This window comes from Pyricularia pennisetigena, chromosome 6 (assembly GCF_004337985.1).
Source record: "Pyricularia pennisetigena strain Br36 chromosome 6, whole genome shotgun sequence".
Taxonomy (NCBI): domain Eukaryota; kingdom Fungi; phylum Ascomycota; class Sordariomycetes; order Magnaporthales; family Pyriculariaceae; genus Pyricularia; species Pyricularia pennisetigena.
In genome coordinates, this window is record NC_043744.1 from 554,783 (window position 1) to 576,846 (window position 22,064).

The following is a 22,064-nucleotide window of genomic DNA, read 5'->3' on the forward strand; positions in this document are numbered from 1 at the left end:
ATGAAGCGCGCGGCTGCTGCCAAAACAGAGAATTGTAAGAGGCCCCGTCCAGCGTCTGTCTCTTGGTCTGCAAAGCCGTTTTTGGCTGTTTGGCTGCTAGTCAACTGGGTTGACTCCCGGATATTTAGTGACAAATCTTAGATTCAAAGCTTAAATTGTTTGCCACGACACATATCCGTTCCTACCACCGCAGCGACCTACCTATTTGGAAATCGTCATTGGCAGAGACCGGGTAGTGGCCTCTGAACTGCGTTGGGACGAAATACTGGGTAGGCGCTACTGGGTACACCGTATATAGTTATTTCACCCAATATACCTCTTGGTGAGTAATAAAATATTTTCAAGACAGCGAAATGTAGCACAGTGCAAAGAGATCAGAGACCAAATTCTATCGTACTCGATTGGCTAGAGCTTAAAAGATGGACCAATACCTCACATGTCGGACGCCAATCAGGCCTGGGCCATCCCTCACCCGAGACCAAAGCCAGCGTCTCTACAACCGTCTGATAAGGTCGACCTCAAGACAACTCTAAGTGAGTTGTATGCCACAGCGGCTGATCTTATATTCGGCGCCCGACAAGGGTATGTCCTAGGATCATGCTGTTGTGCGTCAACAAAAATTTCCCGAAACGACATGGGGCGTAGCTTTTTTGGCTAGTTACCCGCCACGGTTGGCTTTTGCGCAAGTCTTCAGAGATGTTTCCAGCCTACGGTTGTGTGTTGCGGGTTCAAAGGCTACAGACCATACGAGTATCGGCCTAATCACGTACGGAACAAAAGCATCTTTTTTTTTTTTACGTTTATGGATTCGTTCGCAAATTTCCCCTAGGACAACATCAACGAGATGAACAGCTGCGGTCTAGATATATTGGGTCTGTAGGCCTTCAACTATTCATATATTCCCGTCGCCCCTCATCACCTCGATGTTGAGAGGGGCTATGCTTTTGCTGAAAAAAAAGTCCAACTGTACCATCACACCAAGTGATCACTGTCTGTCATTCACCGGTATCATTTTCTTTTCTTCTGTGATAATTTTAGCAGCGCAACCAAATGGTGGACCTTCGAACGTATGCCTAACGATCCTGTCACGGCTCGAGATCACGCAACTGGAATGGGACTCTTATGATCGCCAGCGGCCTGGACCTTGATCTTTTCTGGAACACGATAGACCGAAACAGACTCAATCAGCAAAGGCAGCACAGAAACAGACACGTTTGCATGTCTCGCTGCCCATGATGGCGTCCTCACGACTTTTCTTCACCATGATTCTTTCTCTGTTGCTCTTAAATGCCCGGCTGGCCATCGCCAAGACGCAGGATCATACCAGTCTGACGTTTGCTAATATCACCGGCTGCGCGGTATGATGATCCTCTCTCTCCTTTGTGGTGTGATGCCTGGACGGAGCAAGGTTGGGTTGGGTTGGGTTGGGTTGGGCTAGACAGAGCTGGCACTGATATTGTCATAAAAAGGCCTCGTGTTTGCATAACAGCACCACACGATTCTGTACCGTCGACGACGCTCTCTGTCTGTGCACGAGTCCCGGCTTCATTGCCGATTGGAATGCATGCACACACAGCAGTTGCTCCCCAAAGGACGTTCTCACGTCGCGCCGCGTTCAGGCTGCCGTCTGCCATTTTGATCACCCCGACAAGACTGGTGAAGAAACCGCGGTGGCTTTGGTGTTGTTCGTCATCGTGGCGTTGTCGGTTGCCCTTCGGCTTGCTTCGAGGAGGGTGGCTCGAGAGTTTTTCATTGATGACGTTCTCATCTACCTGGCGACCGTGACGTCTGTCGCGTTGCTGGTGCCACACTTGATTGCCATCCAGAATGGATTCGGCAAGCACTACTACGATCTTCCGGACGGGGCCATGACGAGGATTGTTGAGCCCAGTAAGAGCATTATTCTTATTATTGTTATTTTTATTGTTATCATCAACATCATCATAATCATCATCATCCATGGATGGGGTTTGTTTCTTTCCAAAGCACAGACTAGACTAACATGAACATGACCAACACAGTCTACATACTCGAAAACTTTTATATCGTCACACTCACGTTCATCCGCATTTCCATCCTCTGTCTTTACCTGCGCCTTTTTTACCACTTTGGGTGGTTCCGCGCCCTCATAATAGGGACCATCCTCATTGTTGTCATCGCCAACGGTACCGTTCTCGTCCTTACCGTCCTCTCGTGTCGTCCCATCGAACGAATATGGGACACACCGGGCCCTCGTGACGCCACCTGCATGGATGTGCACTCTCTCAGTACCGCGGTCGCCACCCTCTCCACCGCCGAGGACTTTTTGCTGTTACTGCTGCCACTGATGCCCATGCTGGTCGACAGACTCAACAGGCCACCGACGCCCGGCTTTCTCGTCCCGCTGCGCAGCAGAGCATATGTCATCGGCATGTTTGCCGTTGGCGCCTTGGCGGCCACAGCTTCGGCCTACAGGCTGGACACGTTGCTGCGGATCGGCGAATCGTCCGACCCGAGCTGGGACTACGTCCCAGTTGCCCACTGGTCCCTGTTGGAGTTCACGGCCGGCGTCGTAGCCGCCTGCCTCCCTGCGATCCGAACCCTGGCACATATCGTCTTGAAGAGGAGGGGCATCACCTGGCTGGAGGACGACGACGAGGAGACCCGCGGTACTGTCTACTACATCCGAGACGGCGCCAAGGTCAAGGAAACCTCGCCCGGAACCACCACGGCCGACCCCGAGGCCGTCGAGAACCAGCGAATCAGCAAGCAGTACAAGCGCGCCTCGTGGGTCGCCAGCTCAAAGTCGCTGGCTTTGTCGAGACCCGCCGCCGTTTACTGCCACCCGGCCTTTGACGGTTGGGAGGAGAGCGAGGCGCCTTCCCCCGCCGAGGGGGTGGAGACGACGACTACCACCACCACCACCACTAACACCATCACTACTACGCGACACAACTCACAGGGGCACTCTGAAGTCAAGTCGACCGTCGCCCACCACGTGCCCAGGCGGGAAAGGAAGAGTAGTACGAAGGACAAGGATGCTCCCATCATCACGGTGACCGAGCTCGAGGTTGAGCCTGTCCCCGGCGCAAAGAAGAAATGGAACTGGAGGGCAATGTTCCAGTCACCGAGTGCGGATAGGAGGAGAGAGGACCATGCCGAGGAGTCTGAGGATGATACAGTCGATGAGCCTCCAAAGGATTGGAGGCATAGTAACTGGGGTTGAAATTGATATCAACATGTAATTTTCAGCAAAACGAAAAAAAAGAAAAAAACCTAGAAAAGCAAATGGGTCAAAATTTTGTTTGACACCTAAATCAGAGTACGTTGACTCATACAATATTTGATCAGTGATCTATTTGAGATGGTAGAGTGAAAATATGATGCAGCTGGCGGTATGAAAATATAGCTGATCAGTACGAACTGCTATGATTCATTGAGGTTCTATATGTCTGGGTCAAGAGCATCCATTCTAGACTTGATCGTTGGTTCTAGTTACAGGTCATAATATGACATGTGCTAAGCTATTAACTAGCACGCCAACAAAACACACCAGCTGTAACTTGCATATAACCAACACTAGCGCCTGCATGCAATATTCCACTTTGATCATTAGAAGAAGAAAAAAAGAGATTCTGGTGGTCAGTGTTGCGATTGCGATTTAGTGTCATGGTTGACAGATGCTTGCCTCTACACTTCGTCTCATTACAGGTCAATCATGTGCATAAAACCCCATGGCACCACTACATGACTGGTGTATCTAATAGATCCTTGCAGTCCTTTTTTTTTTGTTCAAGGTACCTATGCAGCCAAGCTCGTGCTTGACTTGTGGTGCATGGCGTCGGTCAAGGCTCGCAACTTGTGATGACTTTGCAGCCCTATGCTGAGGTTTACCAACAAGGTAAGTGGTGTCACGACGGATGTAGCTCAAGTGGAGCCGTCACGATGCCAACTTGCCAGAAAAGGTCGGCCAGAGAACAAGATGGCCCAGGCACACAATACCCTGCTTGGGATGTTGGTGTGCAGAGTATGCTATAATACTTTGCACAGTGACACCAATTTGGCAATCTTGTGCGAGGAGCGAAGACGGTGTATACTCGCCTTGCAAAGAATTTCAGACGCAGTCATCCGATGAGATCGGGTGCCTACTAGTACCTATGTCGAGCAAACTCGGCATGTAGCAAATGCACCGTGGCAGAAAATGGAAAAGACGTAATTTTAGATTCACAGATAACCTGGGGCATTCAGGGCATAGGTGGTGCAAGCAAAGAGAGAGGAAAAAAAACACAAGACTAGACGAGGCGTCCGGCATGGATGGGAGGAAGGAGAAACCCATCGTAAGAGCTGCTGGAGAATGCCCATCGGCATCTCTTTGATGTAATAGTATCGAACTTCAATCCTGAAACGATGGCAGAAAAGCATTGGAAAACAAACGGCGTTAAGTTGACTGATTAGGTGTTGCTTTTCCTCGTTTGTGGCTTTACAAGCTGCGCACGAGTAAGTCTCTGATATTCTGATATTAGAACAGATTGTAAATTACCATTTACGTAAAACAGGCTGCTGTGACATTTCAGGACTGTACAGGTCAAGCGGCTGTTGCCCTCGCCGCCACGTTAGTGTGGGTAGTTTCGCACATTTCCTGCCATAACATTGACAAGTAATTGTCCCAATTTTTTTTTCTATGCTGTGCTGGGCCAAGCTTTAATAAAAAGAAGCTTGCACAAGGGCTTGCTTGGCCGATTTAGTTGCAGCTGGCTGGTTGGCTGGGGCTGCGTTGCCTGAAATACCTGCCAACAACATGGAGGTAAGCTGCTAAAACCAAGTCTAGCAGTAGCAGTACATATGTCTGTGGGTAGTGGGATCAAGTTGGATGAGCTAGCTGCCCAAGTTTCCGCAAAGTCAACAACCCGAGAGGCCGGCCGAAAGACGAGATAACAAGGATCGGCAATCCGTACAGGTCTTTTCTTCGGATCGATTTTGTTGCCGAAGATAGCGGGTAATTAGGACGCGGACATTGGCTAGAGCTTGCCTGAAATAGTATAGTCGCAATTTTGCTCATATCTACGCTGTGTTTCGGCGGAGACGAGAAATAAAAAAAAGAAAACGGAACAGAGTCAGAACAAAAATAATTTGTCCATGGAAACAATATTCCTGTGACAAGCAGGCAGTACTGTCGATTAAAATAATATCGTGGCTGTATTTTAGGTTCAGAAGAACAGGTTCAGCTCAGCTGTATGCCCAATCTTGAGAACCGTTTTACAGCCCAACTCTGCCACAGAGCGCAAAAGCCAAAGTCAGCAGGACGGGAATTCAGATGCCTAGGCCAACGGCAAACAGGCCGGGGTCGAGATGACCAAGGGACCAAACAGGCATGGACACAAAGACGCCACGGCCAAGCCACAACCCGGTGCCATGCCTGCCATGCTGTCAGCTACATCGGTATAGTACTCGGTAGCTGTAATGCAGACGCCGGCACCACTAGCCTTGAAAGCCGCCACGTCAATCATAGGATGCGCCAAGGCGCTTGAAATCCAACGAGAATTAGATCGAGTCTTTGACCAACCTCGTGGAGGCCTAGGGGTACTCTCACAAACACAAAAGGGATCCATCCAAAAAGACAGTCCCCCATCCGTGTGGATTTCCTCACCCCCGGACCGATTTCTCCGACGTGGCAGGCATGTGATGCAGCTTCGGAAGAAGCAAGTGTTCGATATAAAATGGTTGGAGGACAGAAGATTGAGTAAGGATTACGACTAATTTAGAACAAATTGTGAAGTGACGAAAGAAGCAACATGCTACACAAACGAAGAAGAAAATTCGAGAGCCAAAAAAAAGACGAAAAAGAATACGGTTCGATAGAAAACAGTGGACGAAACTGAGGGGCATGGATGACAGACGACAGCCAAAGAAAAGAAATCGGAAAGAAAGAAAAAGGGGGAAAAAAAAGAAAAGAAAGATGCAAAAACAAGAAAAAGCCCATAGATTCCCCTGCAAAGAGCATGTCAAACGGCTTGAACGGCCTCAAAATCAGGTCGGAAATAACGGGTGCAGCCAAGAGCACAAGACCATCCAGAACCTCAGCCCCGGCCCATTGGCGCTCGCACCGGCGCCACGCCACGTGCTTAGTATTCGGCAAAGTCGAGCCTGGTAAAATCCCACGCGTCCCGAAAGGGGACAAGAAGGGGGACTGAGCACAAGGATATGACGGCAGTAGATGCCACACCATCAAACGACGGGCTGTTCCCTCGCTCCTTAAACCCCTTCTCCCCCTCATCTGCGCGGGCTCGATATCAGCAAGCTGGTTGTAGCACAGACCTGTTGGCTCCATTCCCTTTGGGCCGGGACATGACACACTGGGTGCGGTTTTAGATTGTCTGGGAATCACTAGTCATTGATCTGTCAAACGAGCCCGTTCCAACAGGCTAGAGAGCCGCGCAAAGGATTCAACTTTTGCCTTGCACAAAAACGTCACCAAGCCCACGGAATCGACATTTCGCCACCGTCGTCTCTGGCCCAGCATGCCTCTGCAAGAGCGAAAAGCTGCCGACCTGGCCGTCGGTAACAAGTCTCACCTTTCCAGCGAGCCCGCTGACGCGTCAAAAAAGGGCAGCCAGGGCATGGTGGCCGATCTGTTCCAGCGCCCGGCACAGAACAAGCTGGGTAATCGACCTCGTCAGCCCAACGTCTTGGTCCGCCCCAGAAGAGGCAGCAGCTTCAAGGACTCTCCAGAAGAGTACTCGCATAGGCAGCAGCAGCAGCAGCAGCAGCAGCAGCACTACTCACACTCTCGCGGACTCTCATCGTCGGGCGATTCTGCGGCGTCTTCGTCGAGACGCGGCTCCGCATCAACTTCAGCCCAGTCACTTCGACGAGGCTCTTCACACACCGATCTCGAGTCCCAAAGGGCTGAACCCGCCAAGGGGAAAAGGCCCGAGCTGGTCTCTTCTGCAAGCTTTGATTCGGACCCCAGGTCGACGACGCTTTCGGCCTGCAGTAGAGGCCCGTTTAGTGCATCTGCTTCGCTGCTCCTCGACGACGACTCGAGGGCTGAAGCGGAAAATCTCACGTTCCAGGAAGCCCTAGAATCATTATCGACATCCTCGACAAACTTGCAAGACGAGGTCAAGGACCCTGTCGTAACCCAAATCAGCACCACCACCACCACCACCAGCCGTGGTGCGTCCGGTCCGGGGACTCGACGTCACAGCCGCTCACGGGTTTCCGACGGCTTCAAGCCCTTTGGCCAGTACGGCCGTGGTTGGCTCTGGCCGCTGTCCAAGAAGCAAAAGCCCCAGGACATCACGTTCGCCCAGTGCGTCCAGGTGACCCAGGAGATCACCATCGAGATCCAAACCGACCCAGACTACCGTCCTCCGAAGTCGGCCCAGGCTGGTGGGCAGGAGGTCCAGGTGCCGAGGAACCCCAACGAGTACCCCGACTTCCGGACCCATCACGAGTTGTTTGGTGGCGGCCCTCCCTCGCCCACTCAGACCGACGAGGAGACTAGGGACAAGTCCAGATCAGGTTGGAAGAAACACTCACGCTTTTCCAGCAGTATCAGTTGCCGTTCTTTTCTGCAAAAGGATCAGAAAGAGGTCGAAGAGACGGCGGCTGCGGCTGCGGATGCGACGGAGGAAATCCCAGCGTCGAATTCCTGACCCTCGTCTCGGTCAAGAACCAACGAAAGAAAAAGCACAAAAAAGATATATAAAAAAAAGGAAAAAGAAAAAAAAACCATTAAAGCTTTCTTACCCACCTCAAGATGCACTACCCACCCCCCAACGTCGTCGCCACCTGGCCTCCTCCTAACCACACAAACCCAGAGCGTCGGGGGCCGGCGCTGCTGGTGATCGAGCTGACCATTCTCCCCGTCGCGCTCTTAACCCTCCTCCTACGTCTCTATGTCCGTGTTCGTATCGTCAAAAGCTACGGCTGGGACGACTGGTTCATGGTTGCCGCGGCGGCCTGCGGCTTCGGCGTGACGCTATGCACCATCATCGCGACGCAAATATTCAATTGGAACGCACACATCTGGGACCTGACGCCGGAGCAGATAGTCGAAGGCCGCAAGGTCTCGCTGGCCAGCCAGACGCTCTTCACCGCGGCGACTTCCCTGGCCAAAGCATCCATACTGCTTTCGTACTTGCGCATCGCGCCGCGAAAGTCCTGGTTCAGGCGCCTGACGTTTTCCGCACTGGCCCTGGTGTCAACCATCGGGTTCGCCGCCATCTCCCTGTTCTGGACCCAGTGCATGCCCATCTCGAGCTACTGGTCCTTTCAGGACACGTCCCAGGCCGCCAACTGCGGGGTCGACGAAGGGCTACTGGCCTATGCTCAGGCGCTGTGCAACGTATGCACAGACCTGGCCGTCTACGTGCTGCCCATACCGACGCTCGCGGCTCTGTCCCTGCCGCTGGGCCAGCGCATCGCCACCATCGCGCTCTTCAGCCTGGGCCTGATCGTCGTGGTCGCCGGGTGTATGCGTGCCTACTGGATCTCGTACGTGGTCGTGGCCAGCCTGCCCGACTTCACCTGGGAGGGCTACCACCTGTGGATCTGGACCGCCGTCGAATGCCAGCTCAGCGTCATCTGCGGCTGCGTCCCCGTGCTCAAGCCCCTATTCTTCATGATGCTCGGTCGTGAGGCCGGTTTCGAGCTGCGACGGGAAGACATAGATGATGACGTTGCAGACTTTGACTTTTGCGACATTGCAACCACGAGAGACTCAAAGGCCTACACAATGTACGCGCGGAGCATACACTCGAGTCACACGAACGCAAGCGCCATCGAGGCACCGCCGCCGGCCAGGAACACGAATCGATTCAGCTTTGTCTGGGCAAGCTCGGACGGCCTCGCGCGCACCAACGTCGTGGTCGAGACGAGTGATGTTACTGCCGCCGCCACCGCCGCTAGCGACCCCTGGTACCCTGGAACGCGACCGGCCTTCATCCCGGGAATGCCTCCACCACCGCGACCGCCACGGTCCCCGTTACCCCCCGAGATGGAGAACGGGATGTATCTGGCAGAGATTTGCAAGCGCCATACGATGCCGAACCTGCGAGATGACGATGCGAATGTCTGGGTTTCTGCGGGTGGCGGCGTGAGGACCGTCATTACAGCCGGTGTTCCCATAAAGCCAAAGGCAAAGTCTTTGCGATGGGTTTGACCAAAAGGGAAACTTTTCTTTTTTTCTTGGGGTATATATACATATGAAACGTTTTGAAAGAGAAGTCCGGGCAACCGGGAAAAAAAAAAGAGAACATGCCAAGATAGCCACAAGTCTCCTTTGTCGATTCATTTTGATGCCTCGAGCGAAATTTATGGGTAAAGACATTGCCAGTACAACCGATCTTTTGGGCGGACGGAGTCTTGTTTGGTTCTGATATTTCATGGCTCATCAAGTCGTATTTTCCTAGAAAGTCATAAGATCCCAATCACAAAGCCACGAAACCTATATTTCTGTTTCAGGCCTTTCCAACTATCGTGATCCTCCCCTCTAGCCGTGGTGCAATGGCCTGCGTCCACTTGACCATCAGATCGTCTCCGCCGACATCGCTTTCGGCTCTTGGTTGAAGCCCGGCCTTGCGACACCAGCGCTCAAAATATCTTCTCATGACGCGAAGCTCATCATCCAACTTCTCCAGCTCCTCCTGGTCCGGCGTTGGCACAGCGTCATCAATTACGTGTTCATCGAACGGCGCCACAGATGTCTTGCGTTGGCGCAACCTTTTGGCTGTCCATGCCTGCCAGCCTGCGGCTATCTCGTCTTTGCTCGTCTTAGGGGCGGGCAACGTCGGAATGCGGAATTTCTCGTCGCCCTTGGTCGTTTCTAGAGGTGAGGGTGGAAGAACCGGGTGATACTGCGTCACGTTGGTCTTGACTTGACCCCAGTGACGGTCGAGCGACGGGTTCCAGTTCTTCCAGCGATCCAGAACCTTGAGCGACATGAAGTACTGCCGGAGCATCATGGATATGAGGATGCCGTTTTCCTCGGATACTATCTCTTCGGCCGTGCCGCCTTCTTCCTTGATTAAAAGACTCTTGTAGCCGTCTGCGCGGGGACAAAAACCTGTCAGTAACACAAAACCGAAAAAAAGCCGAACGGATATAGCTTAAACGAAGACTTGACCTACCTTTACCCCTTGCCATATATCCCCTGGTGCATAGAACGTAGACCCTGTCCATCTTGATCGGGTCGTCGCCGCCGATACTCGCTTTCACTATTCGAGATCCGGGATTTTTCGACGGGTCGAACGTGAACTTGATGTTGGACACTTGAGGGAAACGACCTGTCATCTTGTCAGAAACCTCTAATTCTGAGCATCAATGCAACAATACCTCCCGCATTCTTATGCCTACTCACCTTCCTGTGCCGGATACAGCGAGACGCCACTCTCCAATGCATCCCATATATCCTGTCCAGTAACCTTGATGACCACCACCGGGTCCTCAAAGGGGAAGCAATCGGTAATGTCCTTGATCCGGATCGGGCCGGGCGGGTATACCATATCGCCACGGATTGTTCCAGCCGCCATCATTGCGCAGTCAGCCTGGTAGTGATGGCGCATTATGTCGCAGATGAAATTCCCAAGGTTGCTCTCTTGCATCCTGACGACAGTGAAGCGCGCATCCAGGGGTGTGGCCGTCCAACCGACCGGCTTCTCCAGACTTTGCTTGAGCTTGGATGTCAACTGGTTGATCAGCTGCGCTGTTTCGCCATCCTGAGGCACTGCGGAGATGACGTCCCGGCGGCGGATCTCAAGGTCCCATCTGGACTTGCCAGACGTGGAGCGGCGCGCAGTGATGTAGGAAAGCTGCTTGAAGTCACTACCGGACCTGAGCACGTGGCAACCGTTGATGAGGCTGTGGTTGTAGAAGTGATCGTGGCCGCCGAGAATGATGTCTATCTCGCCGCCCATATTCTCGGCCAGCTTGTTATCGTTGGGTTCGCGCTGGTGCGTCAATGCAATCACAATCTCTGCCCCTTCCTGGCGTAGCTTCGGCACGAGTTCCTTGGCCGTCTGCGTAGCTGACTTGTAGATGATGTCTGGGGGCAATGCGTTGACGGTCTCGAGCCACTCGCGCTCGGCTAGGCCAATCAACCCGACCTTGATACCATTGGATGCCGTGATCATGTGCGTCTTTTTGGCGTGTCCGATGGAAACGTCCTCGCCCAATGCCGGGTCGAGGACGTTGGCGAGGAGCCAGGGAAAGTTGCATTTCTGAGCCAGGTATTCAAATTGATTCACACCGAAGTCAAGATCATGATTCTATGGATTTGGTTAGTATATATATGGTCAGGTAACAGGGCTATGCCAGTGACAGCCGTCCAAACACGTGGGCTCAATGCATACCCCGATACAAGCGCAGGCCGTCCCTATCGAGTTCAAAATAGGCACCATGTGGCTACCCTTGGTTATGGAGCTCTCCAGGCTCGGGTTAAAAACATCACCAGAGAATAAAGTTAGCAGCTCCGGGTGTCCCTGGAACTCTTGACCAGATTGGTATTCTTTGACAAGAGTGAGGAAACGAGCCGCACCGCCAACAGGCTCGGCAGATGACGGGTCTAAATGGTAGACATCATTGTAGTGCAGGATGCGAAGATCCGGCGGCGACGATGTGTCGCGTCCGGATGAGTAAGTCTCGAAATCAGAATCCTTTTCCAAGGTTAGCTTGGTCTTGGTCTTGGTTGAAGTTGCCGACATGACGAAGATGAGACGAAGTCCAGGCGCAAGAACCGCGAACAATGACAAGGGTTCGGGAAAGCCGAATGGCACGTCTCGTCCTGGTCTGGGCCTTGTTCCTTGTGCTGCGACAAGTTCCGAATGTAAAGTATTACCAGTAAGGTACTCTAGGTAGGTAGGTAGCCAAACACAGCAAATGACGTCTCTGACTGAAACGAGAGCACAAATTGCAATTGGAAGAGTTGAATGGCCTGTACCGTTTCCTGACTTGGCACTCAAATCGAACAAAACAAGGCAGTGATTGAATCAACAAACGAAACGGCACAGGTCGGTTTCAGGCCACCCCTGTTCTAATCAATTAACAAGTACGCGTTTGCCGGTAGACTACCTCACCAAGGTACCCAAGGTGCTATGTACACAAGTCGCGACCAATTATCGCGTTGAGGGGCAGTTTCGTGACAAGGTTGTAGCGGCGGGGTAGCGGCATCAAGTACCTAAGCTGTAAGTAAGTAACTTTGGCTCAGCTATATTAATATTAGTGCCCGTACCATAGAGATATCGTCTGCGAAAAAAAAAAAAAAAAAAAAAAAAAAAAAAAAAAAAATAGGTTTTATCCAATTGCATTGCGTCCGTTTGAGATCCTACCCTTAAGAAGACTAGGTTCCCCTAAATACAGCAGAATCATGGAGACTGTTATTCAATAATAACATGTCGCAAGATTCAAACCCACAAAGCCCACCTACGCCCTTCATGTCAACTGTGGCTGTGGAGTTCGGGGTTTGTCATCGGCACGGCTCGACACATGGAATTATGATTTTGAGGTAGACCGACCTCTTTCGTACAAAAAGCCTTTGGGCGGTTACTTGTCTTATAATTGTAGAGGCTCTTCTTGACGATAGTTTCCGCAAGTTTTGTTTCGTCACGTTTCGTTCGTATCAATAAAGCCCCGAAACACAATACTGTAACCAACTACCAACTACGTTACTCAATCTCACCCCTGACCTATCAATACCGGCACTCGTCGACGAGCTCGCCTCTTGCAAAAAACCATGGCCACCATCAAACATGCTAGCCGAGAGGGTATGTGACCGGAAATCCTCTGCTGTCATACTTCCAATCATGCAAGCTAACATCATATGTACCTTGTAGACATCCCAGCAGTTCTTGGCATGATCCGCGAACTGGCCGACTACGAGCATGAGCTTCACTCCGTCGAGACGACCGAAGCCAAGCTGCTCGAGACCCTCGCCCTTGCGCCCTCGGATCCGTCTGCACCCCTCAGCCTCCCTGATGGTCTGCCAAACACCGAGCCTACTTCACCAGCCAAGCCTGCTCGCTGCCTTGTCCTTTCCGATCCAGACGGTACCACCTGTGGCATGGCATTGTACTTCTACAACTATAGCACATGGCGCGCCAGGCCAGGTATCTACTTGGAGGACTTATACGTGCGCCCTGCATACCGCAAGAAGGGGTACGGCCTGCGGCTGTTATCGACACTGGCAAGAGAAGTAAGAGCAATGCAGGGCACTAGGCTCGAATGGGCCTGCTTGAAGTGGAATGAGCCCAGCATTAAGTTCTACGAGAGTATCGGGGCTAGACAGCAGAGTGAGTGGGTTGGCTTCAGGGTTGATGGGGATAACTTGGCGAAGCTGGCGGACATGTCCAAGCCATAGTTGTGGAAGTATGTTGGTCAGAGCCCATGCTTGGCATCTGGGGTATCATTGGATTTATATGTAGGAGACAAGACATGACACAAGAGAGCGACTGATCTAAACAGCACAGTCTCATGTCGCCGCTGTTTCCGTTATAGGGACACCATCCTGATTCACACCTTGGAACACTTGATGCCAAGTTTGTGATGCGTTGTTGTTCTTAATAGTACGTGGCTGGCCAAACGTCACCTTCCAACCAGAAGCTGAACCATCCTGCTTTTCTATAAAAGGGGTCAGGCGCCAAACTGCCCCGTAGATGCGGCGCATGTTCCGAGGAGTCAACTGAGAGGATAATCCCTCTGGTGCATGTCCCAGCTCGTCATTGGGCTGTGGTATGCCAGTGAACAATACCCTCTTATGAGATGACTTGCGATCGACCCAGCGGGCCGGCTGCAAGAGGTAGTTCTCCATGTCCCATGACTGCTTTGCAAGTTCTAGATCAATGTCCTGACCAAGGCCAGCCACTGGTCTCCTTGGTAGCACTTGCCCGCGCGCCATATCCTTTCCATGGGCGAGATCTCGCAGTATATTCCACTCCTCTTTTGGAACGGGCGGGAGTGCTTTCTCTGCATAGACCTTCCAGAAATTTTTGACTTTTGTGCGAGCTGGTTTCGGAGGAAAGGGGAGGCCATAGCCGTTCAGCTCGGGTACCCTGGAGTATGGTTCAAACCGTTTAGTCCTGATCTCGACGGTTTTTGGCGGATTAGCGACGTCCGCCTGGGCTTTCAACAAAACAGTGAGCTTGTCGGTATCCCAGCCATCCAGCCAGTCGTACGTCAGATCATCCTGGCCCTCTCGAGCACGAAACTTCATAAGGTGCTTAGGAGCGGGCCCGATGCCCAACTTCCAGTCCAGAAACTCTTGCAGGGCAGTGCTATCCTGGGGCGGCTCCCGATGTAAAAAGTCTGACAGAAGCTGTCGACGACGGAAGCCGATGCGACCAAACCCAATTTGGATGACCTTTTCCAGGCTGTCACGGTCTCCAGCGACTGCAGCTCGCAGGGTACGAAGCTTCTGTGTGCCTTTGCGAATTCGAGCCATCGGTTCTGAATCGTTCCGGTGTCGTCGGAACACGAAGATAATCCGCTCGGTAAAACATGGCCGGATCACGGGAGGAAGGTATGAAGCTTCGCGGAGAAGGTGTCGGTAGAGATGCAGGGGAGTCTTCGGGGCGGGAAGCTGAAGAGGCATGGTTGCGTTCGTTTATTCGCTGCGGTCGAGGATCTATATCGGCACGAGGCAAATAAATACCCAGACCAGCTGTGTGGGTAAAATCAGCATTGATAGGCCGTGGGGCTTTACTGCTGCTCTCGTAGTCCACCTAGTCTAGTGTCTCAAGGACAACAGCTGCATGATCGATTTATCGAGTATGGCATTTATTGTGGCGGCGACTAAATGGTCAGGCTGACCAAGTCAACATGGTGAAAGTTCATTCTCCTTTACAACTTGAAATTCGACCCAAGGAAGCCAAACACTCCACAAAAGCAAGATTGGTGACCCGCTTTTTGGGGATGATTTGGAGAAAGACCCGTACAGTGCTGACAATCTTTGGACAAGTACCCATGAACGAAACCCTGAGTGAGAAATTTCAACGATGAGTTTTGCAATACGGACATTGAGTGGCCCAAGCTCCCTCTCGCGGCTTCCCCGCTTAGACCCGCCCGGTCTCTTTTTTGCTCACGGCGCATTTGCCAAATCCTGCGTAGTCGCGCTTACTCGTGTTGGCGTTACAGGTACGGCTGAGACTGGCCGAGATTCTTGCTAGCCACACGTGCAATCACGCGCTGGCATCTCTCGGTCGTCACGAAACAGACACGTCCCAACGCATCTCCTCTTAATTGATTTTCACGTCGTTGTCCGGCCACTTGCCCGCCACTCCACTACGGCGCACAAGGCTGCATAATCCGTTTTCGTTCGGGATACTTTTCTGGGGGAGAATTAACCAGTTGGTTTTGGCCCATTCACAAGGTTCTAATTGCCGCCATTCGCGTATACACGTCCTGTCTTGAATGTTCCCCGCGGCGCGCCCACCGCCAGTTCGATCAGTGAGTGGGTGTGTCGTGTAGCGATAATCGCCCTCTTTTTTTTTCCCCCACAGCTGCGCCGGTTATTACACAGGCAGAGAGAGGAGCTACCAGCAACTACATCCGCTTCAAAGGGAACCAGCAGAGTAGGATTAGTAGCGACGGCGACGAGGGCGAGGACGGGTACAGCGAAAGTGACGATATTGGCGGTAGTCCGGGTCAATGTGGTGTTATGGCGTCGACGACGGTCGCCAGTAGCTCGTCATTCGTCTCGCAGCAGCACCCCGGCAATCTCCACTCGGCAAATCTGCAATCGCAATCTCAAGGCTTCCACCGCCAGAACAGCACCTCAAGCGTTCCTTCGACGGCATCCTTTGACCCGCCGAATGGGAACATAGCGAACACCGGTTCGCAGAAACATCACCCAATGTCATCACAACAGCCCCAGCCGCCTGCGTCCCAGCAATCTTTCAGCATGAGCCAGACGGGTTCGCAACCACAGCCTAGCCAGTCATCTTTCCGCAGCTATTCAGATCAAAATGTAGCACAGCAACCACAAGAAGCAAGCCCGATATATACGGTTCGTTCCCCTCGTTCAGACCAGTTACCCGTACGGCTTTTCGTCGTGTTCGCGGCCTACAGAGCTGACCACGATTTGTTCATTCTTCCTAGGCTGTCTACTCCAATGTCGAAGTATACGAGTTTGAGGTCAATGGAGTTGCTGTTATGAAGCGCATAGGCGATTCTAAGCTCAATGCGACACAGATTCTCAAGGTCGCAGGTGTTGAAAAAGGGAAACGCACCAAAATACTTGAAAAAGAGATCCAGACTGGCGAACACGAGAAGGTCCAGGGAGGTTATGGCAAGTACCAAGGCACATGGATCAAGTACGAGCGGGCGCTCGAGGTTTGCCGTCAATACGGCGTTGAGGAGTTGCTGCGACCTTTACTAGAATATAACAGGAATCCCGATGGAAGTGTCAGCCAAGCAAATCTCAACACACCCACCAAGGAACAAGCCATGGCAGCTCAGCGTAAAAAGATGTACAATTCAGGTGCGGACAGCCGAAACAACAATGGAGCCGGTACTTTCTTCAAGAATATATCACAAACAGCACACAGTGCCATGACAGCCATCAGCAAAGCGCGCTTCGACTCGCCTGGCCCTCGTGGCCGCAACGGCCCTACCAGAGCTCCAAGCTTCCAGCGCCAACTTTCGACCCAGAGTATAGACGATTTTCACGGCGGCAATTCGCAAGCAAGTAACTTTGCCGAGAACTTCCCGCCACAAGACGTCAATATGGCTTTCTCGGCTGGCAGCGAACCGCAGCCAGGCGGCGTGAACGGCACCGAGCCTCCGCGCAAACGTCAGAGAATGGACATGACGCCAGCAAATAGCTTTGGGCCGTATGCAAACAACAGCCAAATGCAGGCTTATGCAGATGCGTTCCCCGGATCACCAACAGAACCCAACGATTCTTTCATATATACCCAGCACGCCGCGGCCAACGACACCCTCATTCAGCAACAACATGATCAGCAAACCCCTCTCCAGCCTCTTCCCTACGAACAATCCGTAGAAGCGGAGAACAAGCGGAGCATGCTCATGAGTATCTTTATGAACGATGGCATGTCGGAGCAGGCCCGTGTAGATACGCTGCGGCAAATACATCCGCGAGATCTTGACATGCCCATCGATTCGCAATGCCACACAGCCCTCCACTGGGCAGCAACCCTGTCACGAATGACAATTCTTCGCCGTCTGATAGAAGCTGGTGCCAGTCCATTCAGGGTCAACACCTCTGGAGAGACGCCCTTGATGCGTGCTTGCATAGTTACGAACTCACATGACAATGACAGCATGCCCGCGATACTCGATATTCTAGGCCATACGATGGAGGTCAGAGATAACAAGGAAAGGACGGTACTGCACCACATCGCTCTCACGAGTGCCGTCAGTGGTCGAAGCGCGGCTAGTCGTTATTACCTGCAATGCCTTCTGGGATGGGTTGTCAGGCAAGGTGCTGCTAATGGCGGCCAGTCGAACAGCCAGACATTCAACGGTGGAGGAAGTGTGTCGCAATCTCAGAATACCACTCGGCTCGACTTGGGACGCTTCATGAGCGAGATGCTCAACGCACAAGACTCTGCAGGTGACACAGCTCTAAACATTGCAGCACGCATAGGTAATCGGAGTATTATTTCACAGCTCCTTGAGGTCTGTGCAAGTCCGCACATTGCCAATCGTTCAGGCCTTAGGCCGACAGATTTTGGCATTGGCATCGACGCCGACGGTGCCATCAAATCAAAAGGTGACGGCGGGGGCGATGTAGAGAATTGTGACGTGGGAGGCAGCAGTCAGAAGAGCAACGAAAGCAGCAATGAGATCGTAACCTGTGAGTACCTGCGATTTGTAGCCGCGTCAGTCGGATAGGCGCTAACACGAAATCCAGCAATCACACATCTCCTTACAGAAACATCAGCAAACTTCCAAGAGGAAATCAAAAACAAACAAAAGAACATAGATTCGTTACACGCCAACTTGCGGTTGACAACGACTGAAGTCAACGATCTGCGTCGCAAGCTCGATGAGGCTCAAGCCAGGGTGAAGGCACAGCAACTGGCAAGGCAAAAAGTCACCAATCTTCAGCGCGCTGAGGAACGCGAGCGGTACCGGCTCACTCAACTGGAGCAGACAACTGGACGGCGCGACATTGCGTCCGCCAACGGTTGGGAGGCCGAGTCCAACACGTTACTGGCAACCATCAACGCAACGACCAACGGTGAACCAGACGCAGACTCCAAGCTTCCCTCGTCAGCATTACTGCGCGCACGAATTGAGGCCGTCAAGAAACAGACGGAGAGCACACGGCAAAGCGTTGTTGCTCTCAAGGGGCGCAGCCGAGAGGTCGAGGGTCGGTACAGGCACCTCGTGGCGCTGGCAACCAAATGTCGAGACGAGGATGTCGATTCGACCATGGAAGGCTTGCTGAAGGCTGTTGAGAGCGAGAAGGGCGACCTGGAGATTGGAAGGGTGAGAAGATTTTTGGGTGGTGTAGAAGGGGTCATTGGGTGACGATGTGTTGTGGTCCCCTGCTCGCGAAAGCGTTCGGCATGAGCAGGTTGTTTTCTCATTTGTCTGTTTTATCAAGACTATGTTTCTTGTACCAGGGTTTATGGCGTGGAAACATAGGGCATATGTCATGGTTGGCGGTTGGCGTTTTGCGAGTACAAAGATGTACGGGCTAAGCTTAATATATTTTCAGCGTACCAACACCCAGTCGGGCTGATCAACGCCCTGGGGGAATCCGTTACTTGACTGTCAGATTGGAGTGGACGGTTTGACAACAAGTTGGGTAGAAGACGAATCAGACAGAGATCACTTGGTCATCAGTTCGATTGATTAGTGTGACTAGGATGACAGATGCATCCGGATTAGGAAGGCAGGCGAGCATACATACCGCGGCTTGATCCAGTGGTTCCTGCTGTCTAAGATACTGGTCGATGAGTCTCAACTCGATAGCCCGCCATTTCCAACCTAATCGTTCAAGTTGACGAGCATCCCGTTCTACCTGCTCTCCTCAGAAGCTCATCCAAGGACTATCATCATCGCCGATTAAACCTCAACCTTTCTGACGTACAAGAAGAGATTTGAGCTGCGTACGAGGTTGACCGTTCGAAACCTTACCACCCCTTGGGTTTATTTTGTTTGCAAGACTTCATCATGGCCGGCTCTCCCTTAAAGCCAGCTTCCTCACTACTTAACAATGCAATCTCCGGCACAGCTCTTGCAACCGACTTCTTTGATGAGGGAGACTATGTCTTGATCTTGCGGCAAGGTTGCGGTGCTATCGCTCCCGGCAACAACATCGCTTCGCAGGATACCGAAGGCCAGCTCGACGAGTGTCTCACAGTGCCTACTAAAAAGGATGACCTCTTGGTGGCCGTCCAAATCGCTGTCTATCATTGCGGACTCAAGACTGGAGTGGCATGCTGCTTTGATGTCAAAGTGACGACGACGATCGAGGAACTCGCACAGAAGTTCTGCAGAACTGACGGCAAGCCTGATGGTTACTACACCATATTGGTTCATGGAACGCCAATCGGAGGCTCTCAAACCTTGGCTATGGTATCTCTGATCACTTCTGTCGAAAATATCTTACTCTGCAGAAACTAACCCATACTGATTTGTTGCAACTCTAGGAGACAGAAGTCGCAGACGTGCCTTTGATCAACTTGAGGGCGATCGTAACCGAACATCTCGATAAGAATGCACCCGCTCCTCCAACGATTTCTTCTGAACAGAGACACTTGTTGCAGATTCGAGTTACGCAGACACTTATGAACAGGTACTTCCAGCAAAAGCCGAACATGGAGATCCACGAGCTGAACAGGAAGCGCGGGTCGGGCGTCGAATCTGATGGTTTCCATATTGTGTGGATCACAGTACACGATACACAGATAAATGGAGAGTGTACTTATAGCCATGTATTCTTCAAGATCAACAAGGACGTCAAGCTCTGGGTATTGGCTCGATCTCTATGCCATGCTCTGAGGAAGCCAGCCGGACACTACGTCATTTTCTACGACGCCTTTTTGATCCGGTCGACTGACACACTGGCAACGGTAAGATAATCCTGGCTTTACATTTTGAGAAATGGTGCCTGACCTCTAATTGTCCACCTAGTTCCCGATAGCCTGGAACAGGAAGAACCGCATCGGGATTCATGCGTTCCCCCGGCAGGTTGTGAAGCTAATGGTGGACAATTTGTTAGATGACCAGATTACACGCGACAACTTTTGGTCACAACAAGGTACTTTAGAGCGTTTACGCGCCAACCGCAGAGAGGACTAGTCCCGAGCCCAGTGTGCTCGGATTCTTTTCAGATGTGTGCATAGGCTGGGTCGCGCTCACAAGCCACCATTCGTCTCAGGAGGACCGTGTAAACCATCATGAGGTATATCTGAGGATATAGAAGACAAGATAACGCCGTCATCTCAGCAGTGTTGAGGTTCTGGAGTTCGGGGGGTGAGGTCGATAGGTCGATAGATTGGCTCAATCTGTCAATGGTGGTCGCACCTCGATTCCATCTTTTGACTTCAATATACTCTCTGGCTTTGTCAAACGAGACAGACAGGCGGCTCAGATGCACAATTGATGATGTTGGTGAGGGCCATGAGTCCCAAAACAGCAGCTGGCTGATTCTGTTTGTGTACTTGCACTTCTCCAACTCCACTCCACTCTACACTTGAGGTGACATGAGAAAATAAGAAGCACCGATAAGTTTGTAATTAAAATGTTATTCAAATCTCTTCGGTTTGTAAGTTGTGAGCTGAAGAGGCTAGTCATTTAGGCTGTTTCATGAAGAAACAGACCCATGATATAGCGGTTCGTCAAGGGAATATCAGATTGCCCATTGTTATGGAATTTTGACCCGAAACTGAATTGATTCAATCCCAATGGCAACCCCACCATACCCTACCCACCTTTGTCGTGATCCATACGTCACCCATCCGAGAATGGAATGGAACCTTTTGGATTCGATTCATTCGCACTGCAACGCGACATCGGATGACAGCCGCTCATCTTGGGGATGTGGGTAGGGAACGCCCTTTACCTGACTGAAGAAAAGCAAAAACTGCCTCGTAGCTGAATTGCGGCGAAATGGCAGCTCCAGGTGAATTCCCAGAGATCCAAGGCGGCGGCAGTTTGATGCTGGCCTGGCAGATTCGAGGCAAGAAGGCTCTGATTGTTGGCGGTGGCGAGGTATGATAACGTCGTCTTGCTCAATTAATTTCCCTTTGCATTCCCGAGTTGCCATACTGACAGGGGGTTACTTTTTTCGCCCACTCTGTTTCCTAGGTCGCAGCCGGTCGCATTTACCATCTACTCAATGCCGACGCCGTCGTGACATGTATCAGCCCGTCGGCCGGCTTACACCCTGAAGTGGCGTACCGCATCGCCCATGGGCAAGTCACGCACGTCGACCGGGTTTTCGTCCCCACGGACCTCGATGACCCAGCCATCTCCATGGTCCTCGTTGCGATTGACGACCCCGTGGCGTCCTCCGAGATATGGAAACTCTGCAAGGCGCTGCGCATCCCCGCCAACATCGCCGACGTGCCGCCCGAGTGCGATTTCTACTTTGGCAGCATCCACCGTGACGGTCCACTGCAGATCATGGTGTCAACAAACGGGAAAGGACCACGTCTGGCAAATCAGATCCGCAGGCACATTGCAGAGAGCCTGCCGCCAAACGCCGGCGCTGCTGTGGAAAAAGTAGGTGCACTGAGGGCGCGGCTGAGGGAGATCGCACCCGATGCGGAGGAGGGACCAAAGAGGATGCGGTGGATGATCAAGGTCAGCGATGCGTTCACATTTGAGCAGCTGTGCGCCCTGACGGACGAGGACATGGAGAACATCATAGGATACTACATGGCCGAAGGTGTGCCGACATTCAAGGAGATTATGGATATGAGGGCAGAGAAGAAGGATATTGATCCTTCCGCGGAGGAAGAGGTAGGGGATGTGGTTGAGGATATTGATAGGAAATTGCACACCTAGACTCGTCAGCGAGGAACCTGCTTGTGGCATGGTACACAGTGTTTGTTTACTAGAAATGACTGGCGAGATTTCAACTCGAACATATGAACAAGCAGACAAGC

At 52.1% G+C, this 22,064-nt stretch overlaps 8 protein-coding genes across 8 annotated transcripts; 6 read left to right on the forward strand and 2 right to left on the reverse strand.

Moving 5' to 3' along the window:
* Positions 1 to 1,235: 1,235 nt before the first annotated feature.
* Positions 1,236 to 3,205, forward strand: PpBr36_04044 (uncharacterized protein; the record flags this gene model as incomplete). The annotated part of the gene is made up of 3 exons (XM_029891210.1): positions 1,236 to 1,358; positions 1,470 to 1,890; positions 2,022 to 3,205. The coding sequence occupies 3 exons, from the start codon at positions 1,236 to 1,238 to the stop codon at positions 3,203 to 3,205; spliced, it is 1,728 nt and encodes a 575-aa protein (XP_029750226.1).
* Positions 3,206 to 6,497: 3,292 nt separating this feature from the next.
* PpBr36_04045 (uncharacterized protein) lies at positions 6,498 to 9,145 on the forward strand (the record flags this gene model as incomplete). The annotated part of the gene is made up of 2 exons (XM_029891211.1): positions 6,498 to 7,624; positions 7,723 to 9,145. The coding sequence occupies 2 exons, from the start codon at positions 6,498 to 6,500 to the stop codon at positions 9,143 to 9,145; spliced, it is 2,550 nt and encodes an 849-aa protein (XP_029750336.1).
* A 298-nt stretch (positions 9,146 to 9,443) lies between these two features.
* On the reverse strand, positions 9,444 to 11,684 carry PpBr36_04046 (uncharacterized protein; the record flags this gene model as incomplete). The annotated part of the gene is made up of 4 exons (XM_029891212.1): positions 9,444 to 10,030; positions 10,113 to 10,268; positions 10,343 to 11,249; positions 11,334 to 11,684. 4 exons carry the CDS (start codon positions 11,682 to 11,684, stop codon positions 9,444 to 9,446), a joined length of 2,001 nt encoding a protein of 666 aa, XP_029749747.1.
* Positions 11,685 to 12,712: 1,028 nt separating this feature from the next.
* Positions 12,713 to 13,336, forward strand: PpBr36_04047 (uncharacterized protein; the record flags this gene model as incomplete). The annotated part of the gene is made up of 2 exons (XM_029891213.1): positions 12,713 to 12,743; positions 12,813 to 13,336. 2 exons carry the CDS (start codon positions 12,713 to 12,715, stop codon positions 13,334 to 13,336), a joined length of 555 nt encoding a protein of 184 aa, XP_029750225.1.
* A 111-nt stretch (positions 13,337 to 13,447) lies between these two features.
* Positions 13,448 to 14,566, reverse strand: PpBr36_04048 (uncharacterized protein; the record flags this gene model as incomplete). Its single annotated transcript, XM_029891214.1, has 1 exon — positions 13,448 to 14,566. The coding sequence occupies one exon, from the start codon at positions 14,564 to 14,566 to the stop codon at positions 13,448 to 13,450; it is 1,119 nt and encodes a 372-aa protein (XP_029750339.1).
* An 818-nt stretch (positions 14,567 to 15,384) lies between these two features.
* Positions 15,385 to 18,474, forward strand: PpBr36_04049 (uncharacterized protein; the record flags this gene model as incomplete). The annotated part of the gene is made up of 4 exons (XM_029891215.1): positions 15,385 to 15,420; positions 15,494 to 15,979; positions 16,072 to 17,794; positions 17,852 to 18,474. The coding sequence occupies 4 exons, from the start codon at positions 15,385 to 15,387 to the stop codon at positions 18,472 to 18,474; spliced, it is 2,868 nt and encodes a 955-aa protein (XP_029750340.1).
* A 648-nt stretch (positions 18,475 to 19,122) lies between these two features.
* PpBr36_04050 (uncharacterized protein) lies at positions 19,123 to 20,253 on the forward strand (the record flags this gene model as incomplete). The annotated part of the gene is made up of 3 exons (XM_029891216.1): positions 19,123 to 19,527; positions 19,602 to 20,024; positions 20,086 to 20,253. The coding sequence occupies 3 exons, from the start codon at positions 19,123 to 19,125 to the stop codon at positions 20,251 to 20,253; spliced, it is 996 nt and encodes a 331-aa protein (XP_029749465.1).
* Positions 20,254 to 21,063: 810 nt separating this feature from the next.
* PpBr36_04051 (uncharacterized protein) lies at positions 21,064 to 21,963 on the forward strand (the record flags this gene model as incomplete). The annotated part of the gene is made up of 2 exons (XM_029891217.1): positions 21,064 to 21,165; positions 21,262 to 21,963. The coding sequence occupies 2 exons, from the start codon at positions 21,064 to 21,066 to the stop codon at positions 21,961 to 21,963; spliced, it is 804 nt and encodes a 267-aa protein (XP_029750512.1).
* Between the last annotated feature and the right edge of the window lie 101 nt (positions 21,964 to 22,064).